The sequence below is a fragment of the Corapipo altera genome, unplaced genomic scaffold (assembly GCF_003945725.1).
Source record: "Corapipo altera isolate COAL_440 unplaced genomic scaffold, ASM394572v1 61411, whole genome shotgun sequence".
Classification (NCBI taxonomy): Eukaryota; Metazoa; Chordata; class Aves; order Passeriformes; family Pipridae; genus Corapipo; species Corapipo altera.
The window spans coordinates 5,608,111-5,628,351 of record NW_020884875.1 but is presented as its reverse complement, the minus strand read 5'-3'; the positions used below and the strand labels follow the sequence as shown (position 1 = coordinate 5,628,351).

The 20,241-nt window shown below is 39.0% G+C and overlaps 1 protein-coding gene across 8 annotated transcripts in view; it reads left to right on the top strand.

Annotated features, from left to right (window-relative positions):
* SLC38A9 (solute carrier family 38 member 9) overlaps window positions 1–19,906 on the top strand; it is a 49,953-nt gene extending 30,047 nt beyond the window's left edge. For all 8 annotated transcript variants that reach the window (XM_027634854.1, XM_027634853.1, XM_027634851.1 and 5 more), the window contains 4 exons: window positions 4,675–4,788; window positions 6,624–6,772; window positions 16,176–16,265; window positions 18,179–19,906. In XM_027634854.1, coding sequence (XP_027490655.1) covers window positions 4,675–4,788; window positions 6,624–6,772; window positions 16,176–16,265; window positions 18,179–18,344 — 519 coding nt within the window. In that variant the 3' untranslated portion in view covers window positions 18,345–19,906. The remainder of the gene's footprint in view (window positions 1–4,674; window positions 4,789–6,623; window positions 6,773–16,175; window positions 16,266–18,178) is intronic.
* Window positions 19,907–20,241: the final 335 nt, after the last annotated feature.

The following is a 20,241-nucleotide window of genomic DNA, read 5'->3' as shown; positions in this document are numbered from 1 at the left end:
TTTTCTTCAGAGTTCTGTGAAAAGGCACAGAACTTGGCAAGCTAGAAAAACACCATTTTAGTTTTGAAGAGAACTTGCTGAAACTAGTGGTCATAGAACAACTCTCTGGGGAGGTGGAAAAAAGTAAGAGAAACAATAACATTCCTTTTATGGAGTTAGAAATTCAAAACAATAGCTGCTTCCATTCTGGTCACAGGCGTGTATCACAGCCCAAAGCTAAAACGCACATGGAGGAGGATTCCTCTGGCTGCTATTCTGGTACAGTGGTGTGGGTGTGAGAAGAGCAGTGCGTTGGAGTAAGCCAAGTGTCAGCAGGACATCCTGAAGAAGCCCTGAGCAAGTTTCTTAGTCTGCAGTTTCAAGCTGGGCTTCTCGTTCGCATCTCCGCCTGCTACCTCCATGTATTTATCAGTGTAAGTGTTTGTACAGTGCTCAGTCAACTGGTTTGAAAACTGATTGCATAGAAACCTAACCCAGTCACAGGAAGGGGTTTAGTTGGGGGTTTCGTTTGTTGAGTTTTCTTCTGATTCACATCTGGGATCTGTTTCTCTTGAGCAACTGTACAGATGCTGCACAAGCCCAGAGCATGATCTACAGGCATGAACATACTAGTACTGTCTCCTAACAGTTGTTTGTGAATATAGCTGGGAGAAAGACTGGGAACCAGGAGATGTTTTTTGTCCAAATAGTAACTGCAGAAGGTGTGGAGCCCTAAACGGTTGTTATTTTCTGTATTGAAACACTGTTTATTGCTTGTAAACAGAGTGAGCTTCCATTTATGGCGATCTACCATTGGTTTTTCTTTCCAGTCAAAATTATGCACAGCATTATCTGCCCTGGTGAAGTACTTTTTTGTCACCCATTTAAATGTTGTCACTTGCCCTTGATGCTTGAACAGGCAAAGTCTGATTTTATGATATGGATCAAAGTCCTGTTGTGATATCACAGAAACAGCGTCTCTCTTGAGAAGCGACCAGTCTGAAATGGGATGATTGATCAAAAGGTACTTTGAATGTGGTAATAATTACTAAGCACTGATACAGGCTTCTTCATCCAAGAAGCAACTCCCCAAACTAGCTTTCACTGGGTACTGAGTGAACTGTTTTCTCTGTGGGATACAACAGGCAAAACAAGCCTGGAAGTTGCCTGTTCTTTGCAGCATCACAGAGGAAATACCTGTAGAGCCACAGAGCCTTCACTGGGCTGTGTCCAATCCTGTACCACAGGCCTGGCCATCACCTGTGGGTGTTGGGGGGATACAATGTTTTGTACTTTCAGAGTTTGTTTATTTTCAGCTCCACCCGATTTATCAGGCTCATGCTTTTTTTAGGAGGTTGATTTCTTCCTTTGTTCTATTGCTGCTGCCAGCCTTGGTCACCCAGTTTTCAGTTCTTCCAGTGGCACTTTTTTTGCTCTGTTCATTTGACCACAAAAGCTCATGGTCAGCAGTAACTGCAGCTAATATATGTTCTCCAAGTTCCACCTCAAAGTCTGCCTGTTACTTCAGGTGCACTTGATAAGGGCTTGACAGTTGTCAGGCTGTGATCCTTATGGACTCTGTCCTGCATTACCTTTGATATTTCCCTTCCAATCTCATTTCCCCAATACTTCCTTCTTCCAACCATTGTTTTTTTCTACATTTGATTCTTAAATTCTGGCTGTGAGGATTGCAGTATTCTCATGCTCAGGCAACTTTCACCACAGTGATGTCCATTCTGAATATAAATGGCTCAAGTATCGAATTTTAAAAAGAAAAATGCAATTAATGCTCTCACTTAAAATCAATCCTTTTATCTCTCCCTATGTGTCCTTTGGTTTTATCTAGAATTGTGCTGTCTCAACTTTATTGTCAAGGTCATTAGGGAGTGAACCCAGGTCTCTTGAGGAGTAATGAACATTAATCAAAAGATGTTCCTGTTATATACACAAACACACATTCTTGTATAAAGATAACCATCTCATGTACAGAAGCGTATGTTTGCAAGGGAACTGGTGGATGTTTGAGAAAAAATAAGTTCAGGTTTTTGAGTTGTCTGTATTTCTTTTTTTGTAGCTTATGAAAACCAAAATCTGGGTACTCTTTGTATGGTGACAACACCTGAAGAAAATGGTCTGTTGTGTTACATGCTATAAAAAATACATTATCAAAATTATCTCAGCACTTAGTTTCAGTACAGATTAAAGCATACACCCTTAAGAACTCTAAAAACATGAACTGGTTAGTATAATTGAAGGTAATAATGCACCAGCTATCTACCTTTATTTATGTGAAAGCTAAAGAAAGCATTAAGAATTTTATTTTGGATTTCTTGCCCTCACAACTGCATGTACTTGTCACAGCAAAAATAGCTGTACAGTTGGTTCTAGAACTTATATGTAGGCACAGTACAAATAAAAACTGAGTTACTATGCTGTTTTTATGCATGAGGAATACATCTAAAATACCAAATTTAAAGCCGGTTTTGGCAGATGATTTGCATTAAGGTCTTGAGTGCATTTTGAACAATTGTCCAAGTCCTGTCTTCAAGAAATGAGAGTCCATATCTTTCTGCAAAACCGTGATTAGTCTCTGACGTGTGCAGTTAATGGAAGCTGCTGATAAATAACTGTAAGAAATCTGGATGCTCAGATTTAGTATTTATAAAATCAGTTTTTAGAGTGGGCACAGGTGCTTTTGAAGATGTAGTTGTATAAAAACCTGTACAGCTTCTCACATCACTGAGGAGAAATTCTACAAATACTTTAAAAAAAATGCTATTGCTCAGCTTCTGATGGGAGTTGATAGTCCTTACTCAGTGACCAGTATGAGGAGAGTGAAGACCAGGGAAGCGTCTTCTGTATTCATTTAACTTGTTGGCAGGAGGAAGAGGTTGGAGCTGGAAACGTGGTGCAGCTGCTGAGGGCTTGAAGGCTACCCCAGGGCACACATTCATAGCACGTTGATGCCTTTTTCCCACGTGCTTTTAAAAGGCAAATAATATTTCTCATCAGGCAACAATCTTCTACCACAAAAGCTCTGGCAAAATGAGCAGGAAAGTCCAGTTCCCTCACTAAAACTGGCTTCTATCTGAACTTTTCTTAAGATTTGTAATCTAGCGGTTTATACTTTGCTCAGGAACTGCCTTGGCCTTGGAAGAACCCAGAGCAGTTTAAATATGCTTCTTTAGTCAACGAGATAGTGTGAAGAAGCACCAAGGGAAACATTTCCATGCACAGATGTGAGCAAACTTCGCTCATGCTCAGTGAGCTGACTGGATTATCATAATTACTGTCCTGGGCTGGAAACAGTATAATCCTAATAATTTGGTCCTGTGCCTAGCTAGTAAGACTTGCTTCTCAGTCTTAGGAAAATAGGGTCACATGTTGAAACATTATTAGTAATCCTTTCAGAAGCTGATTATTAGCAGCAGCTGAACAAATGCTTTGGTGTAAGGTGATGAGTGTTTTGTAATAAAATGTAAGCCTATACAGAATATAGTTAGTTAATAACTAGAAACAAATGGTCTTCGTAATTTCCAAGAGCAGGAATTCGTGTAGAAGAGTGACCCACCAAGTACATTGCTGTGTGGTCACTCTGATGTATATGTGGATTCTGAAGTTTTGTGAAGTATTTGAGTAGCTTTGCTGCTAATTTTTTAGTTCTTTTTGTGTGGTTGAAAATATTTGTGCCTATTAGATATTTTATAAATATAGCCAAAATTTTCAGAACCGTACATTGAAGTTTAGGTTTAAATCTATGCTTAAGTATATGTATTATATTTAAATATGGATATATGACCCTAGTTTCAGCACTGACTCCTGAAAACTTTTGATTATAATTTAGTGCATTTCCCTGGAACATTTAAAGCTGTTTAGTAATAAAGTATAGGTAGGTAGGATATAGGATAGGTAATTTTAAATGGAAATGTCATTATAAAATACAATACTAAAGGTAAAGGACACGTATATGACTACCTATATATATACATATATACATATATATGACATATATGTGACTACTTACACTTTTCTTTTTTATTTCTGTTCTGTTTGTATTTTTTTATGTAATGGTGTACTACCTATGTCTTCCATTATTATACCATTCATTCAGAAGCCTGATGTATTAGTTTCTGATTTGGAGACTGTACCATCCTCTTAGGTTTCAAAGCACCTTCTTAAAAAATGTCCCTTACATTATATCACCAGTTGGGTAGCTGATACCTTTGATTGCAAGATATTATTTGTGATAAGAAATGTGATTTATGGCATTGCTGGGCTTTCTGTCTTAGACAAGTGTGTCTGTGTCCCAGGGCTCTTAGCAGGAATAGGCGAATGTAAGAAAGTAGAGGGCGTTTCTTGTTTGTTTTAATAACTAGTGTATGTTTGTGCATCCAGAAATAACATGCTACATTTATTGGCATATCTCTTTCATGGTACCTTTTCTGTATTTTAAGAGATAAATAATACTTGTTGAGCTTCACTTTGGGATATCTCCTTGCAGCTTTCTGATCTGACTGGGACCAGATCTGAAGTCCCCATTCAAGCAGTAATGTTTAAGTAATAGTAATAAATATAAAAAAGTAATATATATAAAAGTAATAGTAATAAAGGCAATAGACATAGTCTCATGAAGTTTTTATTTCTTATAGTTTTGTGTGTCAGTGCTTGCCAAAATAAAATCTTGTTTTTCCTCAGGTGAGAGATCTCTCTATTGCATACTTCCTGGTGGGACTAACATATCTGTATGTTGGAGTGATTATTTTTGCATCCTTTCCTTCTCCACCATTATCCAAAGAATGTATTGAACAGGTGAGATATTTTACTGCTGTATCTATTTCACAGAATTACAGAATGGGTCAGATTGGAAAGGACCACAGTGGGTCATCTGGTCCCACCTCCCTGCTTAAGCAGGGTTATCCTGAAGCACATGGCACAGGATTGCATCCAGATGGTTCCTGGATATCTCCAGTGAGGGAGACTCCACAACCTCTCTGGGCAACCTGTTGCAGTGTACGGTTACCTGCACAGCAAAGAAATTCTTCCTCATGTTCAAATGGAACTTCCTGTGCATTGGTTTCTTCCCATTGCCTCTTGTCCTATTGCTTAGCACCACTCGGAAGAGCCTGGTTCCATCCTCTTGACACCCTCCGTTCAAATACATATATATATATAAGGTCCAATGAGAATAGGCCCAACTCTCCCTCAGCCTTTTCTCATAAGAGGAGCTCCAGTCCCTTTATCATCTTCATTGCCCTCCACAGGACCTGCTCCAGGAGCTCCATATCTCTCTTGTACAGAGGAGCCCAGAAATAGGCACAGCACTCCAGATATGGCTTCACTGGGGCTGAGTAGAGGGGAAGGATCAGCTCCCTTGACCTGCTGGCAATGCTCTTCCTAATGCACTCCAGAATACCATGTTTGTCCTTAACTTTTTAATAAATATATAATAAGAAAGAACAGCTACTGCTTCTTGCTTCATGTCCTAGCCCTGGCACACACATCTGCCCTCGCCTGTGGTCAGGTGGCTAACACCTCATGGGCACTACCACAAGCATATGAGTAATGCTTGTGTTATCTCATTTATATTTGTGTATGGTTGCCAATATTTCTGAAAAAACAAACATTTTATAAATATTCTGTGAAAGTGATGAAAAAGGACCAAAATGAAAAAGTGAACAGTTGAGACTTTAATTTTTTTAGCTTCATTAATCCTGAAAAGTTTATGTTTAGTTGTGTATGCAGTGACCAATCCCACTCACTGGGACTCTGGAAGAAATAAAATGTGAATGCAAGCTTGAGTAGGTTTGGAGTCTAATATTGTAGTGAGCCTTGCCATCAGAGTTCTTCAGATAACAGCACCACATGAAACGCCCTATGAAGGCTATTAAATTCTTATCTGCTTATAGGCAAGCCTGATTTCCACACCCTAAATTGTTTCAGAGAGAGAAGTTACCAGTTGGGGATCCATTTTATGCCAAGGGTTCTATGTCTCTTGCATAGTATCTAGCAATAAGTCAAAGGCTTCCTCTGACGTAGATCAGTTAGAACTGGTACCACTGTTAAACCATGACATGATTTTTTGAACCATCTGAACTAGCTTCACAGAATGAAGTTCACCATTAGATGACAAATTATTTTCTTCCCATTTATTTTCTGTAGTTTATGAAGCCATTTGTGTATTTCTATGATACTTAAGTCTTATAATACTTTTTCAGCTGTTCCTGCTTGTAGTATATGATCCCTTCCTCATTTGTATGTGTTGCAGTTTTGCTTATTAAATACGTGTTTTTAATAACTATGTATGATATGACAGGAAATAGGAGCATATGAATCTATCTGCCTAAAAGGTCAGCTGGCCCTTCCACAGCCTGAATTATTTGAGGATGTTCAGAAGATTAGAAAATAATTCCTTATGTAATACTAATATTAACACTGACACCAGCATAGTAATATTCAAAAATCCGTTGATATTTGGTGACAAACCAGTCATAAAAGAGGGAGAAGGTGTTTCGCGTTATGGAGTTCATTTAGCAATTGTAGTTGCTTGGATTTTATCCCATTCTTTCTGACATGTAGGTATTAAAATAAGCAGGTACATGCAATCAAGCCACCATTGATAAGTGTAACACTATTTGTATGTCCAGAATTTTCTAGATAACTTTCCCAGTGATGACATCATGTCATTTGTTGCAAGAATATTCCTGCTGTTCCAGATGATGACTGTATACCCACTGTTGGGCTATCTGGCACGAGTTCAGCTGTTAAGACAGTTTTTTGGAAATGCTTACCCAAGGTAAGAATTCTGTTCCTTGACAAGAGCTTGGCACACTTTGCTTAACTGACTTTTTGTTGTCAGAAATTTGGCTAGGCTTTTGGAGAATTCCGTTGTACATTAGATACATTTCATAACCTAGTTTCACACTGTTTGTAGAGTCAGAGTGAATAGTCAGGCAAAATAAACGTGCCTGCAAACTCCTATAGCTTGGCAAAGTGGAGTAGGGGATGTTCTTTTGGTTTAGCTCTTTATTTTGTCAATGAACAGAGGAATTTTGTCAACACAGTCCTTTTGTGTTATGCATTTATATGGCAAAACAGAAATTGTGCAGGAAAAAAAATTGGTTAGTCCAGAAGCATTTAATCTAGTAGTCTTAAAGCTGTGAAGGACATACACTCCGGATATTAACCTTTCAGCATGGCATCTGTGTTTTGATTGTGCATGATTAGTAATCATCCATCTGTTTTTAAACAGAGCTAATAGCTAAGAGAGTTGTTAGTTGTGCTATCTGGGCTGCTGCTATGCTTATAAAAATAGCTTTTTACATGCTAATTTCAGAGGTGAGCCACACCCCTGCATTTGCACAGTCTCTGAACTCTAGGGAAGAGCTGATCCAGATTTTAATTTTAGTTTGTTTTTTAAATAAAGCCTGGGACATTTATATTTGGAGCATTGTCTGAATTTGTCACAGCTGAGAAGTTGGCATTTATCTCCAAGTTTCTTATTTTATGTTGTGAATTACTGTTGATGGGGGAAAGGAAAAAAAGGGTTCTCAGGAAGGAATGTGTATTTCCTCTGTGGCATCAGCAGTAGCATACAAGTCTGCAAAGATGTTGTTCCAAGTTTCACGTTTCTTCTGAGTCTTAAAATAGGTATCAGAAGTTCTAGAAATTGAATGCCTAAAATTAGGCAGTGAAATAAGTACCTGCTTTTTTTGATGCTAAATTGTATGCAGTTCAATGTTGAGGAGATTTTTAGGAACTACTACAAGTTACTGTTGGAAACAAGGCCATTTATTTAAGTGCTAAACATGGATTTCACAACCACTGAGAAATAGTCATGTCCTTTATATTATGTGCATGTGCCTCTTCCTATCTCCTCCCTCCAGTTATCCCTGACCAGAATTGTTTTCATTTCCCTCATGCCTTCTTCTAGAACCTACAGCTTCATTCCTGTCTCTTCTCAGGTTAATTCCAGCTTGCTTTTTTAAGCCTTCATGGTATGAAGAGTGTGGTGATACAAATACTTCCTTGGTTCTTGTCTCCAGGATATCTTGTGGGTAGCTTCACTCATTTTTTAATTTATTTTTTTTTTTAAAAGACTCCTTTTAGGGAGGCATTTAGAGCTTCTGAGAAGTCAAAAGTAGTTTCTAGGAAGCCACACAAATTGCTCTGACCTATAGTGATAAGGTAGCATATTCTGGCTGGCTGTGTCTCCCTCTCTAGTATTCCAGGTGTCTAAAATATAGCACAAAAATCACTCAAATAACTTTCAGGCTCTGGCTTCTGTGCATTTACAACGGCCAAGGTCAGCCCTAGTGTTTTTCTATGCAATGAGGGCTGGTAGCAAACACAGGACATGTCCTGTTTGCTGGTAGCAAACACAGGACATAGGAGGATAGTAAAGGTTAAGTACCTGGTTGTGAAATATGTCTTCATGACTGGTTCTCAGTCATAAGCTGATGAAGGTGGCACTGTATCTTTAGTGGCACTGTATCTTTATCACCTCTCTAGGAAAAACTTCAGTATTTTTGGTTTTTCCCAGAGCTGCTTCTGTGGGGAAACATTTTGCAAATACAAAGATGTAGCTTTTAGTGACATAAACTGATGTCTTACTGGGTAACTTGTTGATCCACTCTGAAGAACCTACCTGGAAATATTAAGTTCCATGGCTTTTGTGTAGGAAAATGAGCACTCTACTAGTAGTTTGATAAACTTGTCTTCTTTTGTTGAAATCCTCAGTAATTGAGGCTAACAGCTCTTGGGCAGTAAGAAGACTAACTGTGAGACTCGTGCTGTAGCTCTTAGGTGTAAGAGAATATTCTGGGTCATGTGTCTAAAGAAGATTTTGGTGTTAGTAGTGAACTAAAAGGATGAAGCAGGAGGAAAAGAACTGAGGCTCTTTTAAAGCCTCCTTTAACCCTGTGATTCAATGTGCTAAATCACATGTGTTTCCATAGGTGCACCTTTCCTATGTTGTTTTCTTTACAGCTGAAATAAGGTTATAAATTTGCCTTCTGGCTATAATTGTCCAAACAACAACAAAATCTTCACAAAAACACCTCCTGCTTTTGGTCCATTTGTTCCAAGTCTCCATTATAAATTTTCCTATCTTCATTTTTAAGCTGTAAGTTGCTCCACATGGAGGCTCACTGATTTTAAAAGTCAGGCTTCTTCATATCAGCAGTTTTTTGCAGATGTGGGTGCCTGCTGCTATGGATGGAGTTAACAGATAGCCATGAAGGTATTAGCAGGAGTACTTGGAAGGCTGGAGGGATGCTCATAGCTTCATCACACACAGGTTTGCAGGGCTGCCAGATAGTTTTTATTTCCTAGTAGTGATTGTATTGGTCAGATCCATTTCATTCTTTGGGTTTTACTCCTTTTTCTTTAATATTTTCTGACACTGGTTATAATGAAGCACCAAGATATTAGTTTCTCTCTTGCAGTTCATAGTCTTGATAATTGGTATAACCCAAGGCAAATTCTACCAAATCCTGGTTCATAACCTGTTCTTTGCTGATAGGCCATGGATTACAGCTGGATTATAATGAGAAACTATTTACTCATCTTCAGAGGAGCTTTTACGGTCTGAAGACTGATTTGCATCTCTTCTGTCCCATGATTTTTAGATACTTTGTAGGCCTATGCTGTGTACATCTATAGTGTATCCTACTTACCCATAGTCTTGAGTGATGAAGCAACTTGCACTCTTGAAACTTAAAAGCTTAAGCAGACAATAAATAACTTTTTCTTCTCAGAAGTTTCACATCAAGCATCAGCTGAACAATGGGAACTTGCTTGTCTGAAGCATAAGGGAAATGAGTATCCTGTGTCTTCCAGCAGTCAGGAATACAGCAAAAGTGCCCCGATTCTATGAAGGAGGATTCTCTTGCCCTTATGTATCAATATCAGTCACCTGTGTCTCTGCCTATCTTAAAAGCAAGTACATGTGTAGACATGCTGCGCACAGTAGTCTTCAGACAGGCACCATCACATATAATCATATAATGATTTGGATTGGAAGGGATCTTAAAGATCTTATTCCAATCCTTCTACCAGGGGCAGAGACACTTTTCACTAGGCCGGGTTGCTCAGAGCCCTGTCCAGCTTGGCCTTGAACAGTTCCAGAGATGGAACATCCACAAATTCTCTGGGCAACCTCTTCTCACCACCCTCACAGTAAAAAGTTTCTTTGTATGTTTAACCTAAATTTCTCGTCTTTCAGTTTGAACCCATTACTTCTTGTCCTATCACTATAGTTCCTGAAGAAAAGCCCCTCTCTGGCTTCCTCTTCAGATACTAGAAGGTTGCTATGAGGTCCCCACGCAACCTTCTCTTCTCCAGGCTGAACTGGCCCAACTTTCTCAGAAAGCTTGTCTTCGTAGAGGAGTTGCTCCAGTCCTCTTATCAACCTTGTGGCCCTCCTCTGGACTTGCTCCAACAGTTAGGTCTCTTTCTTATGTTGTGGCCACTAGAACTGTATGCAGCACTCCAGGTGGGGTCTCACAAGAGCAGAGTAGAGGAATAGAATCACCTCCCTCAACCTGCTGACCACATTGCTTTTGATGCAGCCCAGGATTTCTGGGCTGTGAGCACACATTGCCAGCTCATGTTGAGTTTTACATCAACCACCATCCCCAAGTCCTTCTCCACAGGGCTGCTCTCAATCACTTCTCCACCCAATCTGTAGGTGTGCCTGGGATTACCCTGACCCAAGTGTAGGACCTTGCACTTTGCTTTGTAGAACTTGATGAGGTTTGCATTGGTCCAACATGTCAAGGTCCTTCTGGATGGCATCCCTTCCCTCCAGCTTGTTTACTGCCCCACACAGTTTGGTACTGAGGGTGCACTTGATGCCACTGAGCCTTCAGCCTTTCTCTGCTTACTACAAAAGATTTAAAAACAAGAGAAGACATCCTAATTCCTTCTTTCATTTTGCAAAATATGTGCTAGTGTACAGATTACGACATAGTGATGTACTGGGACAAAACTCAAGGAACTTTTCATTCTCTCTACTCTCCCTGTGGTGAAAAGGAAGGCCAAAATATTGTGTATTTGGAAATTACTTTCTTTTCTACAGTGAGATATGTTTGTAATGGCATCATTTAACAGCCGACTTAGACCCAGAGGCATGTACTTTATCTGCTGTTTCTTACGTGACTCTGGATCTTCTTATATGTACAGAAAGCCAATTTTTTTTATTATTGTTTCTGGCTCTTGGCTACACTGATACTTGTGACAGAAATTCCGTTGATTAATTATATGCTTTTTACAGCCATCTGATAACTTTTTGAAACTTTTTATCGTCTTTCCTGTCCTGAGAGGTTAAATAAGCTGATGGACAAAAATCACTTTGCTTTTTCTAATGATTGTCCTCCCTTTACTCCATGGTAGCCCAGCAGACCTACCAGTTCTCCCACAGATATATGTCTTCTGATGCAATGAAATACATTTCTGCTGTTTGCATGTATGATTGCTTATGTGCTCTTCACTTGTCTGCTGTTTTGCTTCTTGGTGGTTGTGATTCATAATCTTCTGACCAATGTCACTTGAGCGAGATTTCCATGAAGAAAATGCATTTTTAGGTACAGTAACCTTTCAAAATTCTTACTTAATGACCCTGATTAGCTTTTTCCTTGCTTTCCAGTTTCCCTTGTTGCGTCTATTCACCTTGTGGCTCCACATTGAGTCCAGCACTTCTGCTAATTTCCTTGCATCTGACCTGAGGGGATTTAAAATCAGTTTCTTTCTTTAAATTTCCCCTGCACTATGGTTTGGTTTCACCATTTGTCATGATTCTTACTTTGGGGATGCCAGAATTACTTAGGTATTTATGGTCACTGCTGTTCAGTGACTTAAGTGTAACTGCTGGTTCCACAGGAGACAACTTGATGGAGCAAATCCTCTAACGATCTTCAGGCATTGTTGTTTCTCTGCTCTGTCAGTCTGAAATGTTAACCTTGCAATATGGAAAAAAAGGAAAGATTTAGGACAAAGCTTGAATTTTTTAAAATCTTTTTTTTTCCTCTATTTTGCTATCATTTTTGTGGGATTGCAGGATTTTTGCAGGTGAGCAGTGATTCCCTTTATAATAAAGAGCTAGAGCCTTCCTCTGTCGAACCCAGAATATTGAGACTGAGGACAGAATATGAAAGACTTGCCGTGGGTGTGCCTCCTGTGTGAATTAACAGCCTCCTTCAGACAACCCATCCTGTGCCTCAGAGCAGCAGCCCTAACCAGGCTGCCCAGGTGGACAGTCCAGCCCTGGAATGGGACGCCCAACTCTGCAGCCATGGACCATAAGGAAGAAAGTTACACTGCTTAGAAAACAGTTGTATGGTAGCAGGGTAGTAAATAAGAATGGGCCAAATCTTTTGTGATCTCTAACATCATCTAAATACTTTTCTTCTTACTGTTAGAATAAGCAGAGGTGGTATGGTGTTGCCCCTCAAAAATGCTGTTTTTCTGACATCATTTTGCAATGTATGGCGACCATTAGTTGTACCGTAAGCCAGTGTCAGGCTAAACCTGAGCAATTTAGAACTTGTTAAAATGTCCTGGGCTATGAAAAATGTTTATCCTACCTGGAATACACCTATGTGAAACTTTACAGTCTTATGAAAAGTACTATATCAAATAATACAGCTACTTGTAGCCCTAGATATCAGATTTTACTTTATTCAGAAGGATAGGGCTTTTTTTCTAAATGGTATTGTCTTTCTCTCCATAAGAATGAGGCTTTTTACTGTCCTGGAGGTGAGATGAGCTATGAATATCTGCCTAGGTAAAAGAAAGAGTTTGCAGGTTAAATACCTGTTGTCAATAATATGGTTACAGCTCAGGCTGTTTCAAAAGGTAGAATATGGAGCAAGGATGTTCTGGGAAAAAAATGCAGTGTAGTCTTTCGCATTGAAACACCTGGACCTTCTGCTTTGGTATTGTTCTTGAGGATCCTGCTTAATTGCGTGAATTAAAACTGGAAAGCAGTACTCCACAAGAGTTGCTTTGGAGGCTCCGACATCTTGGGACCCTTGTTTTGAATAGAGCCAAAACACACTGTCCCCTTGCAACCCAATAATTTTTTCCCAGAAGAAGAAATTGAAAAATATTTCATTTCAGACCAAACATACACGAACAACCCCTTTGCTTTTGAGGTTATAAGAATCTGGAATTAATTTTTTTAGAAGCAACAGCTTCAAACAACAAAATCATGTCTTGTGTTTTAAAGCATGCCAGAATGAAATACTTTGGAATTTTTTCAGGTTTTCTGCTAAAATACTCTGAACTGACACAAATTTGCAAAACATTTTTGAATTACTAAGCCTATGCTCTTTTCAGTCCCTCTTGCTAAAAAAATAATCCCAGCGAAAATGGAATGGAAGAAGTGCTGTCATTTTCTGTGTTCATAAACTTTTGGCTTCAATTTGTGCTATTTGACAGTAAGATTTGCAAGCTGCCGTACGTGTGAGAAGAGAGGAAGTAGTTTTTAATGGCAGAGACCTTTTTGTGAACAGTTTAGTTAATTGGCTTTCCTTAGTAATATTAGAGAAGCTGTACACATTTGGTCCTTCTGTCCCTAGTAAGTCTGATTCTTGGGATTTTATTTTTTATTTGTAGGGTTTTACCAAGTTTATATCCAATTACATTTTTGTTAAACTTTCATCTGCTGTATTCCCACTGCAGTCTTGAGTTCTCCTCAAGGTACATCTCTTGTACCGCTGTTAAAAAATTAAAGGTATTATTTCTGTCTTTTTGAAATCAGTTTTTAAGAGTGAAGTTTAGTCTATAGCTTAAACTATTCCTTTGTGGTTTAATTACCTTCATTCCTCTAAAGTTTAATGAGACTACTCTGTGTCTCTAAACTTTCTTCCTAACTTGGAAACCGGCAGGCAGCCTTTCAGCCATGGAAGTTGTCACTTTTAAAAAGTTTATTAGTTAGTGACATCCTCCATAATAAACATACTTTCTACAGTGAAGAAAAAAATAGGCCTGGTGTCATGGTTTGAGACCCCCAAAAATCCAATTCCTGAGTTCAAGCCCCCCTCCCATGACTCAGTCAGTGTGAGAGGGGTTTTCCGGACAAAACACAAGACTCAATATGGGGGGAAGGGAATTATATTACAATCACTACAGAAATAAATATTATAATACATTATATACACAATCTTTACTATCTGCTATGATAAAGCAATATTTACGATTGGATCAAGTCTCTTCCTCCTCCAATAAAAGTCCAGAAGGGGAGAAGGAAAAGATCCTTTCCACTTTCAAGGCAGCAGTGTTTCTCTTTTTCCATGCAGCAGCTGTAGCTGGATTGTTGTAGCTGGATCTCTTCCCATTGCACACAAGGGGGTCTCCTTTCACCCCTCTCGGCCCTTTGACTCCAAGCGAAGGTTTCTCTCTCTCATGGACTGCGAATGAGCCGGGACAAAGGCTCGCTTCACCACGTCATATCACGAAGCACAGGGGTCTTCATGACGGTCCCTTTCCTCAGGGGGTTTACCCCTAAGTCAGAACGTCTTGGGCAGCTTTCAGCTGAAAGCCTTTGCCTCAACCGTTCTATCAGAGCTCCTGTGCTCTGCCTCAAGCTGCCAGCTTGGCAGCAGCAGCGGGGCGGGCAGGCCACTTACTCCACATTCCTTCTGGCCATCCTGATCCTGCCTCAGGATGTCTCTGAGCTTCTTAGCTCATCTCTCTCACTGCTGCATGCTGCATTTTAGGACTTCCATCCAGTAGGAGTCCACCCCCTCCACTTAGGAGGGGTCTCAAAAGGGTTTTGGGGGGTCTGGTTCAGTTCTTACCCCAAAACTTTGTCCGTAGAGCTTAGTTCTCTCTCTCTCTCCATTAGAGATCTCTGTCTCTCTACTTAGCTGCATGCTTGTTTCTGCTGATTCTTCTTATCTCCTGGCTTTCTGCCACAGTCTCCATTCACTGCTGCTTTGCTGCCGCTTTTCAGTATCTCCTGCTGCTGCCCACAGTGGAGAAACTCCTCCAGCTCTCAGCTACAGAACTCGGCCCGGTTTAACACTGTTCCAAGTTCTTGTAGCCTGGGGGGGGCCTAGCCCCCAATGGGGCTCCTGCCCCTTCTCCTCGTGGCTTCTGAACATGGCCACCTCTCCTCCAACCACAACATCAACCTTCTTTTACGGTTTGATGTCATATGTTTTAATTTTGCAGGAGCGCTGATTGGGTTCGCACCAAGAGAGACACCACCCCCTTGGGGTTACCATTTTTAACTCTAGGGGGAAAAAAAACCCTTTTTTTTTTTTCCCCACCACACCTGGCTTACAGATTTTGTATTTTAGGAAATCATATCCTCCAGAAGAATAAACAAAACCTGTAACTGTATGTATGTTTCCTCCGTGTGAATTCTTTTTTCCTTTCATAGAAACAGCTGTGTGACCAAAATACCACAGGTTTTAATTATATTTCCTGATCTTACCTTATGTTAAAATATGCCAACATTTCGTGTTCTCAAAAGTGATACTCTCCCGAGTCTCAGCTCTGTGCATAACTACACTGAATTTGTCTGATGCATTAAAAGCTGCTTTGCAGAACAGAAAATCTCCATTTTTTCATCCTTAACATGAAAGGAAAGCAACAGGAAAATTATATTTAAAAACAAATTCAACAAAAAATTCCAGCATAAATAGGACACAGGCTGTATACTAAATGGCATCCATCGTTCTCCTTAAAAGTTTGTCCTCTATCAAAATGCAGTAGAGTGTTTTAAGGTGTTATTTCCCTGCTAGTAGTCTATGTAATGTTTTGCACTCTATGCATCTTTTCCTTTCTTCTGGTTTCCACTTTAAGTAATTCTGATTATTCTCTGAACAAGGTAATGCTTTCTTGTGGGAATTAAGTTATATGGTATTGTCTCTTGGGTATTTGAATATCCATCTGAAATACTTGAGTGCTGAATACCACGTATGGCTTTTTTCAGAAGAATTGCCAATTTACGCATTCTTAGTCCTTAAGAATATTTTGAGTCAAAACAGTAGATATTTAAAAATTGGCACTCTGAATATTCAGTGGATGATATGTTTGGTGTGAAATTAATTAGATTTAATAGGGTGAGTCATGCAAATGGAAACACCATCCATGTACCAGTTAAATGTTAGTGAAAATGAAGCATAATTGGTGGTATTTGGTAAGAAATACAGCATAGATTTTAACATTCTTTCTTCACTTTCCTGAAGCCTTTTCCATGTGCTCGCCCTGAACCTTGCAATTGTAGGAGCTGGAGTAGCAATGGCAAGATTTTATCCAAATATAGGAGGTATCATAAGGTGAGTGTTGCTTGCAGGGAGCTTCCCTGTGGCGTTGCTGCATGTTTGCCTCTCGATGTTGAAAAGGAACAGTAATAATTGAATCTTCGTATTTTGTGAGTTTTACGCCTTCTTAAGTTATAAATAGTGACTTCTATAAACAATCAGCTCTTTCAGAGTTCTGACAAGCAGCTATCTGTAATTGTGCCTCTGTATCTGAGGTACTTGGGATGATTCTCCAATTTTATTGAAGCTCTATCTGAGGACATACACATAAAAGACTATGGTGTTATTAGAAAAGTTGGTTGGTTATTGTGTTTCTTCTCTCAAGTTTTTGTTTTGTGCTAAGACCATTTGAAGCTGGTTTGAAAGTCCACAATAAAAATTCCAAGAAAGTAAATAACTTTAAAGAGAAAAGTGACATAAAAGTTGTGTTTCTAAATGATATCTTAAATTTACTATGTGGATGAACACCTAGGATTTCTATAATTGGGAAATATTAGCGGAAATAATCTTTAAAAGTTTTTTTTTCTACATTTGACATCACTGTATTTATAAGCATCATCATTCATTCCTGGTTTGCATCTTTCCTGCAGCAACCAGGAGAGGGAGGTGTTTAAAAATATAGAAATCTGCAATTATAAAACCAGAATGACAGGCTTGGGTCTGACCAGAGTAGCAAAATAACTTACTTTTGCTCAGTGGCTGATCTTTATGGGTTTTTCCCATTTCCTTTTTTTTCTTCTACCTCTCTTTTTAGTGAAGATTTTTGTATTCCAGTAATAGAGATGGTCTAGTTAATGATCATCATATAAGCTTAGAATGATAGAATGGACCTTAAGGTTGGAAGGGATCTAAAAGATCATCTAGTTAGAACCCCGCTGCCATGGGCAGGAACACATACCACTAGACCAGGTTGCTCAAAGCCCCATCCAACCTGGCCTTGAACACTTCCAGGGATAGAGTCTAGGACTTCTCTGGGCAACCTGTTCCAGTGCCTCACCATCCTCACAGTAAAGAATTTCTTCCTAATATCTAAATACAAATAAATATCATGCAATACATTTCTCTGTTTGCAAACTGATCTTGACCTATGCTATTGTGTCCATATCCTGCATAGTAACCAGACATTTTGAACTATGAATTTCCAACAGATATAAATTGTCTATATACAGTCTAACTTGGGGATTTGCTGGTTTTGTGTTTCAGATTACCGAAACTGTATTATGATGTTACTCTGTATTATGATGTTTCCTCTATCTAAAAGGAATGTTCAAATATTTGAAACAAAATATGTTGTTAATAATGCACACTTGGGTGTAGGTGAAAATAATGAGATTTTTGTAAGCAAGGGAGAGGTTAGAAGAAGAAGAGTTGCATGTTTCCCTTGCTGTGGTTGATCGTGTTACTAGAAGGGCATGTTGTTCCTTTCAGGTCTAGAGAATGGTTTTCTAGAAGCTCATTAAATAAATTAAAGTAAGAGTTGCAGATTCAGGAGCATTTCTATGCTTACATGTGTTAACATGTGTCCTCAGATGGCTGGGATGCAATGAGCTTTGCAGTTCTGACAGTAAAGAGTGTGTAACAAGGGATGCACTGTGCAGTCTCTTTCTGTTGCACCTTGACAAAAGAAAGTAGAAACATTGAGTCAAAGATAAGGGAGTCAGTCCCCGGCAGCATCAGGGGACATAACTGAAGTGACAGAGGCATGTCAGAGTGTGGCTGCAGGTGAGCAGGAGGTGAACAGCACAGAGGGTGAAAGAAAGTGAAGGACAGCAAGGAACAGAAATTGATGTGTAGTGACTGCAAATGGTGTTCATTAAGTCTGTTCATTGGTTTAAGGTGGGGGGAAATGACAACAAAAAATAAGAATAAATGCAAAGAATCCTTCTTTCTTTTTTTTCCCTTCTTCCCCCCACTTCCCTGTCCCTTAGATACTCTGGAGCAACATGTGGTCTGGCCTTTGTATTCGTGTATCCATCCCTCATCTACATGATCTCTCTGCACCGTGCTGGGCAGCTGACGTGGCCAGCATTGATCGCTCACATCTTTATAATCCTCCTTGGACTGGCTAATCTGATTGCACAATTCCTATTGTGAAAACTCCCCCTTCTCCCTGTGGCTGTCACAAGTGGTACTGTGATATTTGGCAACAGCCTTGAGCAACACTGTCAGGCATGAGAACAGTCCTCAATGTGATGATCTTGAGAAAAGCTGCACCTTTGAAACAAATTCAAACCACATTTTTCAGGCACTTGACAGGAAAACTGTCTTGCTCCTCTGTAAACACAGTTTTATGAGAAGTGAAGTAGTTCAGATTTGAGTGATCTAGTTCTCGATTTTTGAATGTACTTCAAAAATTAATAAATCTCAAATGTTTTAATTTTTTACAGCACACTTCTCAAAACACAAAGCTTTCAGCCTCAGGCTGTGGAACTCTTTCCTTCAAGGGGACTGTCCTTACCTTGATTAACAAGCATGCTTTCTCAGTATTGTTCAGTGACTCTTTGAAATGCTCTTTTGTTGAAGTTATTTTCCTGATTTGTTTGGAAAATAAAGAAATTATTGTATTTTCTTTTTTTTTGGTTAATTTATAGTCATTTGGGTCAAAATGCACTCTTAATTTTGAATACACTATTAAATTGTTTTGGCAATATTTCTCCTCTAGGAAATTCCAACAAAGCAAAACAATAAATTCATGTCTCAGAGTTTTATTCAGAATTCACAAGTTATTTGTGATGTTATAATGAAAAAAACCCAGAAGGATAAAAAAAATTAGAACAAGACAATTTAAATTAGTATTCCAGGCTTGACCTCACTTCAACTCTGTTAACTGGGCTGTTATGTGCTGTGAAGTTGCCTTGTCAGGAGTTGCATGTGGTTTTATGTATGCATGTTTTACAAAGTGTTCATCACAGGCTTGTTCCCTCCCTTGTAGGGTATTACTCCAGTGGTCTCTCACTACGTTTTTCCACTGCATTACTCTAGATGTTTTGGATGTCAGCAGAGAGACAAAGCCAGCAGTCTTCAGAATCGTGGATGAAGTAAAAGAATTTAAGTTTTAAATAATTCCAAAAACATCTAGAAGAATGTGGAAAGGTTTTATTGTGGGCTTGAGTTTTTCTTAACTTTTTGTCAATGAACTATGAGGGTGTACACGCATAATTGCACAGACACTTTCTCTCACCTACCATCTGGGAGTCTGTGTCTTAACCCAAAACGTGCAATATGAAGTTGCCAGACAGTAGTGGAATGTCATTTTTGTGGTTGGAGAGAGAGTAAAAACTCCTCTTTTTACAGAATTTCAGTGCATTAAAATAATCAACAAATATAAAATAATTGAAAGAGGACTCCAAGCATTGCTAAATTCCAAAGTCAGTAAAAGAAGAAAAAGGTTGAAGTGATGCAATGTTTGTGAAGTAGGAGTTGGAAAATATAATTACATTGCAGGGTGAAAGTTCATATTTTCATCAGAAAGACAATGAAAAACATGAGCTAGATTATTACTATGCTTCTCTGGGAAATGATGTGAATTTTTTTAGTAATGATGTAAATCCATTTGTTTGACTTAGGCTCCTTAAACTGTGTAAAGGACACTCATTAATATCCCTTGATTTGTATGGAATAAAAGATGATACGGATTTGGAATACTATCTGCAGAATACAGTAATTATTTTAGGGTTTTTTTTCGTGTGAGACTTTTTGTGCCTTTAAATCAAAATTGGAGAATACATTTGTTATCTGCTCTGTATTAGAGAGAAGTATTTGCCTCATCCTGGTCATTTTACCCCGTGTATACTCTTACAAGATGAACAGCAAAAGGAAAGGACAAAAGATACAGGATTCCAAGCATTGTTGTTTTATTCACATTAAACTCTGATTTATTATAGATTCAGTGCTTAATATAGGTACAAACCCCAATGAGTGCAGGTAATTCAATTTGATTATGTCCTTCCATGTTCCATCTGGATATGATTCCATGACTTATATCCTCGCC